At 47.1% G+C, this 10,803-nt stretch overlaps 1 protein-coding gene across 1 annotated transcript in view; it reads right to left on the bottom strand.

The window, feature by feature from the left end:
* The window catches only part of MTARC1 (mitochondrial amidoxime reducing component 1), a 33,338-nt gene continuing 22,535 nt past the window's right edge, over positions 1 to 10,803 (bottom strand). The window contains exons 5-7 of the mRNA XM_008529229.2: positions 9,297 to 9,358; positions 9,136 to 9,207; positions 1 to 1,882 (exon numbers count right to left, since the gene is read on the bottom strand). Of these exons, the coding sequence (XP_008527451.1) occupies positions 1,756 to 1,882; positions 9,136 to 9,207; positions 9,297 to 9,358 (261 nt within the window). The 3' untranslated portion in view covers positions 1 to 1,755. The remainder of the gene's footprint in view (positions 1,883 to 9,135; positions 9,208 to 9,296; positions 9,359 to 10,803) is intronic.

Raw genomic sequence — 10,803 nt, 5'->3', positions numbered from 1 at the left:
CCTGTTCATTTGTAACTTTATTTCAGAGCTAGGCGAGATTCCAGTTGATTACTAACCTCTTCTATAAAATCAAAGTGGAAAAATGCCCACCTTTTGGTAAAAAGCATGTTTACTTGACAATCAAATCCTTCAAAGATGGGTGTTCACCTAGGAATGCTCATTTGTAGGCGGGTCCATTTGTAAGAGACCCAGCTCTGGTCCGGCGGCAGAATTATTGGCTTTGCCCATCCACATCAGTCAGCTTCAAAGCCTGACTCTGTGCCAAGAGGTTAGTAATATCTGAAAGTATTCAAAGCGGCTTCCATTTATTTACGGTTTTGAAATATTTCATCATGATTTAGTCAGCTTCCTAACACAATCAAAATTGACAAAGCGGCAATAAAAGATATACTTCATGAGATCTTAGAGGATTATAATTCGATCAGTAGAAAAATGAGATGTTGGTTCTTAAATGAAGTGACATATGCTTTCCTTTCTCCTTTGAAAGGTTTTCAGAGGTTTATTTTAAATCACACAATCATGTTTCTTCTTATCCATGGACGCTAGAACTTTCCGCCCTGAATTGGAGGACGAGCACTCAGCCATGAGTTGACGGGACCAGCAGGATCCAGGAGGACTCCATGAGAGCATAGCTATGCTTTAAGGAAATCAAACACCTACAGCAGAGAAGCAGAAGGCTCCTGGAGGGTACCCCACCTGCTTTTTCAAAGAAAATTTCTAATATAGAAAACTAAACCCCATCCACAGGTTTCAATCTTTTCAACAGCGTGGACTGAGCTGTCATTCAGCACCAGTCAGTGCTTCCTCTCCTTTCAAGATCATTTCGTTTTGCTCTGATATCAAGAAGGGCACCATCATTTCCCTGGGCACCATCAAACAGCATCTCAGACAACATGACTAGGGGTCTTCCCCTTTCTGGTGCTACTGTCCACTCTCACATGTTGGGGAAAGTTTTGGATCATAAATGAAATATATTTGATATTTTGTTTCACGGCAAGGATGTTTTTGTCTGTCTTGCTTTTCACATGTTCCATATCACAATCTGGCAGCAGTGTTGCTCTCATGAGTTGATTTTCTCCCCTGACATTTCTGTTGCCCTACAGCTCAGAGGCACTGCGTGCTATGAAGGATCAATCAAATCCTCATGGATGCTGTCTGAGAGGCAATATTACCAGATCCAAGATGTTGATGGAAAATTAGCATCTGAAGTGTTTCCTGAAAGTTAGGCTCTTTATGCCCTTTCAAAAGCTAGTCTAGGGCTTGAGGTGAAACGGGAAGTGACATTCCAGCCTTATTTGGGGAACTACTTAATTTCCATTGCATGCCCCATGCACGAGGTAATAGAGCATTCCAGAACATTCTTCTCACTTGCCCACTCTTCCTCTTTCTCTTCTCCCCTCTTTCCTTAGGAAGCGGTAATGAGATGATGGAGGTTAGCCCTCTGGGTAGGAGATTGGAGAAGGAGAAAGAATTATTCCACAATCATAGTTAAACAAAGGATTTTCAGAATCGCATCTTGTCATTTAAGTGACTTACAGAAGTCCTATTAAGTTATCAAGACTATATTGCTTTGTTTTGGGCACTGGGACACTGGAAACATTGAGATGCAAGGAAGTCCAAAAGACAACAAACTTGGAAATCACAGATCTAAAGAAAACGCTGAGGTGTCAGTTCCAAAACTCTGTGCTTCAAGGGTTGGCATTTTTGAGGACATTTTTTTTAGGGCATCTGATAGTCCAGGACATAGGATTCCTCTTACTGGTCCAGCAGGTACACAGGGTCTCCCACTTGGATTGTCCCTGGGTTTTCCAGAACGAAATACTGCCCAAAGAGAGGTGATTTTCCATACAACTTTTGCTCAGAAGGGTCACACAGGCGGTAACTGCAGAAGGAGAAAGATGGTGATGAGTCAGTGCCAAACAGAAGCAAGACCTCCAACAACATGTAGTTTCTTCTCAGCGGAGGTGAGCATCCACCCCACACAGGGCCACCATGTTGCCCAGCTCCAAAGAGCGCCATTCCCATCACAGCATAACAGAACAGCGCCTCCTGGAGTTGTGCAGTGAACAGCCCACCCAGTGTACAAACTACACAGACACAGCCAATGGCCACATCACCACATCTTTCCTCCATGTAATGTCTCCTTTTTCAGCATTCAGAGATGAAGTACTCAAGATATGGAGACATACCTGATTACCTTCTTTTTCTCTAAGCTTCTCTCCTCCTGCCTGCTCCATGTCTGTCACTGGAACCATCATCCCACCAGTCACTCAGGCTTGGAGCCCGGGAGTCATCCTTTACACCTTCTCCCTCACTTGCCACAGCTTAACTGGCTCTTCCTACACCGCATCATATGAATTTGCTCACTTTTCTCCTAGTATCACAAGCTTGCTTCAAGCAGGCTCCGACTATGGTACTAACTTCTTCACCAACCTCTCTTCCCCATCCTCCCCTCCCCCTCTTTCAATTCATTGTTGACACTACACTATATTACTTGCCTCTTTTTGCTCTGGTCTTATCATTCCTGGGCTCAGAAACTTTCAACGGCTCCCCAGAGCCTAAAGAATAACATTCCAACTCGTCAGGCTGGCGTGCAAGGCTCGCTACCTGGCCCCAGCCAGCTTTTTCAAACCTGTCACCCTCTGCTCCTTTTATAGGCACCTACACAGCACTGCACTGGATTCATCATCCTTTCATCTTTGCATTTTGCAGGCTCTGAGATTCCTGTGGGATGCCCTCCTCCCGTTCCCCACGCATTAGAATTCTACCTTTTCCTCAAGGCCCAACTCAAATGCCACACCTCCGAGGAAGGTAGCCCAGGATCCCCCAGCCAGGCGTAATTTCCCCCTCCTCAACTTTCTCTGCTTGCCCCTCAAACACTCACATGCCTTGTCCTTCAGTGTCAGGGCACACATCTATCTGTCTTACAAGACAGGGAGTCCCTGGAGAGCAGGAACTGTGTCTAACCCCCTCGCACTGCTCACATCCAACGCTGGGTCTCATATGTCACCAGCGGCCCACAATCGTTCGTTAAATGGATGAATGTGTTGGTGAGTAAAACCCTCTATTCGAAGCAGTGTGAACATCTTTGTCAGGAAGATAAATGCAAGAAGCCCCAGGAAGCACGCACACCAGCAGATGTGCGGGAATAACACAGCAAGATTCTCCCTTCTCTGGCCCACTCTCCACTAGGAGAAAGTTTTCCTTCAGTTTCTCATTTAAGCTAATTCCAATTTTACATCATTTTTATAGGAATTATTCATTTCATTCTACCACGCTTAAAAAAAAAAGAAACTATTGCAACAACTTGGTCCTAATTTTGATCTTCAAATTAGAATGGCTAATGAGAAAACAGAGAAGGTCTTGTCTAGAGCCTCCTTCTGGGGAGCTCGGCTCCTCCTCAGCCTGCAGGCTGCATGTCCCTAGGCTCCATGTCTGTTTTGTTCATTGCTGTATTCCCGCAGCTTTGCACAGTGCCTGGTACACTGGAGCGGCTCAAAAAATGTTCGTTGAGCAAACAAATAAATAAATCAACCAATGAGTGAAAACCTTGAGCTACTGACCCAGGCTGCCCCAACTTGCCAAGAGTACCCCCCGCTCAGCAGTCAGGTGTCTGCAATGACCTTGGACCCTGGGAACCCAGGCACCTCTCCTAGCCTGCCTCTCCCATCAGCAGGCAATACCAGGGACATCTGGGGGTCTGCAGCTGTGGGAGGGTGGGCTCTTCAGGGTCAGGGGCAGATCAGCTACTGTTATGGCTTGAAATATGGCCTGTTGCTGCCAAGCTCTGTAGCCTGGGGTCCCCTGCTCTGATTATCCCCAGAGAGAATTGAGAGTCAGAGTTCTGTGCATCATACATTAACAGTTTGTAGAAAACGTGGCACATATTATGTTTTCATCCTTACAACAAGCCTACGTGGGACTTTGTGTTATCCCGACTTTACAGGTGGGTCTCGGAGGAGTAACCCATGTGCCTAAGATCACAGATCAACGTGGTCAGGCTGGGGCCAGGACCCAGGTCTGGCTGCCTGCAGAGTCAGGACTCTTCCCACCCAGGATGCGAGCCTGGTCATTTATATACCTCCGGAATGCAAGCACAGGCCTCAGAATTGAGGGGGTTAATATCTATCCTTCTACACAAAGGTTTAGCTTCTCCCAGGTTTCACCTGCCCCTGCCATCAACCACTCACACACTCAGTCCCCCACCAGGTAACTTCGGACCCAAAGGAGCCGCCACCCCTCTCGGCCCAGCCGCTTAAACTGCGCGGGCTGGGGCGAGGGGGTGGTACGCACGAGTACAGCTTTGGGCGCCTGGTTTGCAGGTGGCAGTCCATTTCACTGTCTAGGGATTGAAGCGGGACGCGCTCTGGGAGTGGAGAAGTGGCTCTCGGCTGGCCGCAGCGGCGTGGCTGCCGGCTGGCCCTCCAGCATCCCAACTCCTCTCCCATCTCCAGCTCCTGCGGACACCGCCTCTGCAGGGCCCGCGGGAAGACCCGAGAAATGAGAACACCAGCGACCCCTTGTGGGGCTGAGGAGGTATCGCAAGCGGCTATGAATTCCCGTGCACACCAAGCGGTGCTCAACAGACTGAACACACAGTACTGTCTCACACGTGGATCTTCTATGACTTTTTTTCAAATATAGATATATTTCTGTTTGGATTAATAAATTATAAACTCATTTAAAAGCTCATTTCTTAGTGCATTTTCTCTTTCTATGAATATAAAATATGCAATACTCTAATGAGCAGGAGGCCCAAACAATTTTGTTTAACCTAAACAGAGGTCTCCATTTCTAAAGGGTGTAGTGTGGATGGAAACACTGTAAAGTGCTGTGCACCAGTGAGGGCTGCTCATTACTTACTCTGCCTGGTTGACGCATTTACTGGTCAATGCCCAGGCCATGACTACGGGTGGGGTGTCTGGTCACTGCTGGGTCCCCATCAAGGGGCACAGGCCACTTCTGAGGCCTGACAACCTACTCCTCCTATGGCCAGGTTAAGAACTAAATAGCACTGTGAACGTCCATGGAGGGAGGAGCACCGGAGGCTGAGCGAGTTTGAGAGGGGTTTCATTTACTCAGCCTCCGAGAACAGAGAGAAGTGTCTTCAGGCTTCTCCTTCTCCCAGAAGGTGTCAAGTTTATAAACTGAGGCTATCAATGACCATAGCCCAGAAGGTCATTGTGTACAGTTTTTTCCCATCTATTAAAAATATCGTACTTATTGCCTTACTCTAATCAACCAGAAGAGCGAACCAGGAGAGGTGGGATTAGCCCAGTTTTCACAAATAAAGAAACTGAGTCATCAAGATGCTAAATGACTAGCCAATGTCACACAAGTAGCGTGAGACAGAGCCAGATCAGGGTAGGAGTGTCTGTCTCCTCCCACAGCATCACCACCACTATATCCTTCTGTCTTTAGCTCAGCACAGCACAGCCTAACCCAAGCGGCCAGTGGCAGACGTCCTTATTGTCAAAGTATTCATGCATCCGACAAAACTTTTGCGTCTTCAGAGCTGACGTGCTTTGTTCTTTCTATTAGGAGCAAGACGTTAAGGAAGCAACAATGACAGGCTCGCACCAGTTAAGCCGTGGAAGTCAGTGTAGAAGTCACTCTCCCTTAAGAAAGCAAAGAGTAATTCCATCTTCATATTCTGCTGCTGGCAGACAGGCCTCGTGCCTCCGGCCTGCAGATGTCCTGCAGTGCCAGACGTATTTCTGTTTCTCTCCTTGCTTTGCCAACTTACACCCTGCCTGTTAGTGACAGACATCAGTAGTTAAGGCCGGCAGAGAGGTCTCCCTGCTGAGAACTCGCATTCTCAGAAGCAACAAGGCCCTTGGGCACCGGGGGTAGGGGGGACACAGGCAGATGGAAGGCCATGCAGCTCCCAGCAACCTGCCCGAGAGCGGAGAGGGCGTCCTTGACACCAGTTTTCTTCGCTTCCCATGATTTATGTCATGCAGCCAGGCCGTTCTCTTCCCGATTTATGGCCACCTGTCCTGCAGAGAACATAAATTACTACATCTATGGCAATTTAAATCTCAGGAAGAGATAGGGGAAGACACCTAGGCTGGCTGCTCCGTCTCCTGGGGTATTAGAAGCAATTACGGTGGGATTGTCGGGCTGCAGAAAGCCTGCAGAAGATCAGGAGAGCTGTGCTGGCTCCCTGTGACCCCCGCCTGCCTGCCCTCACTCTGTGTTTGGGGTCAATCACGCTCCTTCTATAAACACAGGCTCCCAATGGAGGGAGGGTGCCAAAATTCAGAAGATTCAGAGAATCAGCCTAAACCCATGGAGAAATTTCAGGATGCTATTCCTGCAAGCACAGAACTTTCGCAATCCAGAGGGAAAGGTGCCAGGCACCAAGCAATGTGCTGGAAGAAGAGAGAGAACATGCTCTCTTTTTCATAAGAAAGGACGACCATCATTTCCCCAGATCACTTGGCTGGTTTGCACATAGGATCATTGAGATCTGCCCCGTCCCCAGCTTATTTTATAGGGAACACCCACAGCCTGAGTGAGAGGGGTCCTGATGATCACAAGTCATGTGAGACAGAGCAGGCTTCCTGACTCCCATCAAGGGTTCTGTCCTGACCCACCCTGCCTTTCTTCTCTTTGGAGCTCCTCTGCAGCCACAGGAAAGCAGGGAGATGGAATGCTGGTTTGTTCTGATGGAGAGGAGCAAGCACGTTTTGAGGAACAGCTATGTCTGGCATTGCTGCTTCTCAAAACTCTGCTCCCCTCACCAGTGTTCCACCACGCACAGGAACTCTTCCCTCCACATTTTATTGTGATAATTCTCAAACACACAAACAAGTTACAAGAATTTTACAGCGAGCACCCATTTACCAATCCCATTACCCATTTACCAATCAATCACCTGCACTCTAGACATAACTTTTCAGCGTATTTCCTTTATCATGAATTTGTCCATCCGTCAACCCATCGTCACTTTTTTGCATTTCCAAGTAAGTTGCAGACATGAGTAGACTTCACCCCTAAACGGTTCAGCTGGCATATCGTTTCCTAGTGTTAAAACGTTCTTTACTTTTTAGGGGAAGTAAGATTTACATGGAGTGAAATGTACACATGTTAAGTGTTCCTTCGTATTGACTTTTTGCAGAAAAATTAATTAATGCTGTTTTGAGTGTTGAGAAAAATACAACATTCCTCAAAATGATGGGATTTGCCTCAGGCTGGTCTGTAAGCCCCTCTTTGATTGTCCCTGCAAATCCACACCCAAGGGGGGCACTCAGATGAAAAGCAGCCATTGCTCTTCACTTCAGGAATTCCTCTCCCTAGCTCCCCTTGACCCACCGTGCTGGACTTCACTCCTGACTCCCTCTCTCTGCCTGGTGGCCTGGCTTGTTGCATGCCAGCTGTCTACCTTGCTGTAGCCTGGCCCTCATGCAGGACGCTGGTCTCCATGGACTCAGGTGCTGGCCAGAGACGTCAGGCCTAGAGTCTCACCCCTGGGGGTAACACGTAGGCTGGGATGACAGTAGTCACCCCAGGCTTCAGCTGGCCCAGGGACGGGGCCAGATAGTAGATTCTCAAACAGCAGGATGGGGAGGGAGGGACTAGTGCTGATCAAAGGGACCTAAATCATTGGCCCAAAAAAGGCCGTGAGCAACAGGACTCACATTGCAGGGGGCGAGTCTGGTCTCACAAACCCCAGCATGACTTCCCTGGAATGTGCTCTTTCATGATGGTTTTGACGTCACATGGCCACACCTCAACTGCGTTCCTTCCCCAAGTCTTCCAGGGCTTTGCCCAAAGCAGTTGTCACAACCTCCCTTCCTCCCCACACCCCCTCTACAAGTGACACCTGGGGGCACAAGTCAGGGTCAAGGCTGAGGGTCTCAGGAGCTGCAGCAAGGAGACCTGACACCCCCACACACACCTGTGACCCTGCCTTCAACGTGGAAGGGACCAGTGAAGACCAGCATCATTAGTTCACATTCAGAGTTTCAGCAAGATCTCGGTCCCAGATTTGGCAGATAACAGCACTGAAGTGCATGGATCCTGAATTATTGTTTGAGCAAAAGTAATGCAGGCTGATTATCACACATTTAGAGACTACATATAAGAATATATGTGGGGGCCACCCTGTGGCCCATTGGTTAAGTTCGCACGCTCCGCTTTGGCAGTGCAGGGTTTGACTGGTTCGGATCCTGGATGCAGACCTGGCACCGCTCATCAGGCCATGCTGAGGCGGCATCCCACATGCCATAACCAGAACAACCTACAACTAACATATACAACTATGTATTTGGGGAGAAAAAACAGAAAAGAAAAAGATTGGCAACAGTTGTTAGCTCAGGTGCCAATCTTTAAAAAAGAAAAAAAAGAATATATATATTTTCCCCACAATTCCGTTACCAAAAGGCATTGGTAACCCCATTAACATTTTGGTTCATAACCTTCCAGCCTTTTATCTACTTATATACATTTATATATTTTTAAACAAAATTTAAAAAAATAAAATAGTAAATACTATCTATACTGTTTTGTCATCAGCTTTTTAAAATTAATGTTATCTTAACTATTTTTCTATGCAATTTAAACTTATTCTCTGTAATTGTCTTTAACTTAACATTTTTTTGTTTTGAAAATTTTAATGTAGAAACAAAGGTAGAAAGAATAGTGCAGTGAATCCCGACACATCATCACCCACATTCTGTTTATCAAGATTTTGACAGGTTTTTCCATGAGTCCTTGTTTATTTTTTTTTTTTTTTTGCTAAAATAGTATACAGCATGTCCCAGACATCATGTCAGCTCGTCACCTCACTCCTATATACTTCAACACACCTCTCTAAAACATACAGATATTTCTTATATCATCACGATACCATTATCACACCTAACAAATTTTTGGTATCATGTAATTCTCCATCTGTAATAAAATCTGCCAAAATATCTAAACAATGTTTTTTTTTAAAGTTGATTTGTTTGAATCACGAATTCTAAATGAAAAATAAAGTTATTTGTGCGAGCAGGCATTCTGGGGACCAAAACACCCAGGAATGTTTTCCAAATTACCCAGTTATTAGGACCCCCTTCCGCTTCAAGACCATGTGTGAGTGGAGTTCTCACCACTTCATCTTGGAGACACTAAGCCGCCCAGTCCTACCTCTTCAGGGTCTCCAGCGGCTCCTTCCTGTCCATGATCCCGGTGTCTGGGTCCACTGTGGTTAAAATGCACCTGGACACACACACAGAGCATCATTCAAGGGACAAAGCCGAGTGACCTTGGCCCTCCCCCCTCTCCCGCACACGGTGGAGGAGACTCACCTGGAACAAGCCATCACCCTTTTCAGTTCCACGTCACCGATAAGAAGCTCATGCCACGAATCCTAGGGAATAAAGCACAAAATTTGCATAAGCACTTCTGAGCCCGAGCCCTGACACCCCTAGGTAGGGACTTCACAGGAAGTGACACCTAATGAAGCCACTTACGTCAAAGATGGCGGACTTTTACATCCATCCTGGATGACCTTCCCGGTCCCTCTGTGCCTTTGAAATGTCAGTTCATTCCCCTGCAATGAAATGCTTGCTCCCTCTGCTCTACTTGTAAAACTGGGACAGAAACTCACCTGCTACAGGCAGTCTCCCTGACTGATCCTGCTTGACTCAAGGAGGTGGGGTGGGGAACGGAGGGGACAGAGAGTGAAAGAGAGGAGGGGGTGTGGAGAGGCGGCATTATTCTAGGTTGTATCAGATCCCTTTGTGCATGCCTAAAGTGGATTAAGATCCTTAAGTCCTTGAGTAGATCTTGCATTATCTCCCTTGGCCAGAGATGCACAAATCAAGAGCAGACCCCAAAGCCTTGTTTTTCTTCGCATCTCCAGCCCAGGAAGCTCCTTGGGCATTAGCCTATGGCCTGGGTCACTGGTGCCTACCTTTCAGGACAAACCAAATCAATGCACTGCGCCCTTGGCACCCAGCAAGGGAGATACAACACACATATATGAAATGTTCATGATCAATATTCTTTTAAAAAGGTCCAGAAACTTTGAGAAAAAGCCTAATCAGGCCACACACTGTGGGTCGGTGTAATTGTGCAGGTGAGAATTATTCTGGCCTTTAGAGAAGAAATCCTCAGGCTCCTCTGGTCCCGGGAAGTTTAGGGAACAGATGGGATCCGAACTGAGTCTCACAGGATGGAGATTTTGAGAGGCACAAAAGAAAGGTGAGGAGACTCCAGGCAGAGGGGGCCACCATTAGTAAGAAGGACGCTGAGGGGACAAAGGACATCTGATTGCAGTTCTGACCTCACCTTCAGAAGGAAGTGCTGGCTGGCTGAGGGCTGGAGACAAAAATCCGTGAGTTAAAACAAACCTGCCCAGGCCTTTGTTGATCACGAGCCAGAGACAGACTCACAATTTAATTCTGATAGCATGTAGCGTTCTTGATATGCATATCGCAGATTTTTTTTTTTTTAATTATAAAATAGGTCTTAACTGCATGTAAAGCTGGGCACACGGGATTAGAGCAGCCCCAGCCTGTTCTGTGTGCATTTATCCACTAGGGGGCACTGTAGTCCTAAAACCATAAAAGATCCAAAAAGAGAGATAAGAGGGTTCCAGTTGGGAAATTAAATGCGCAATAAAAACTGCTGGAGGGGGCCAGCCCCATGGCCAAGTGGTTAAGTTCATGTGCTCCGCTTCGGCAGCCTGGGGTTCACCAACTCTGATCCTGGGCACGGACCTACACACCACTCATCAAACCATGCTGTGGTGGTGTCCCACGTAGAAGAGCTAGAGAGACTTACACCTGGGATTTGCAACTATGTACTGGG

This window comes from Equus przewalskii, chromosome 31 (genome assembly GCF_037783145.1).
Source record: "Equus przewalskii isolate Varuska chromosome 31, EquPr2, whole genome shotgun sequence".
Classification (NCBI taxonomy): domain Eukaryota; kingdom Metazoa; phylum Chordata; class Mammalia; order Perissodactyla; family Equidae; genus Equus; species Equus przewalskii.
Note: the sequence above shows the minus strand (reverse complement) of the source record. Positions and strands in the feature narration are given on the sequence as shown.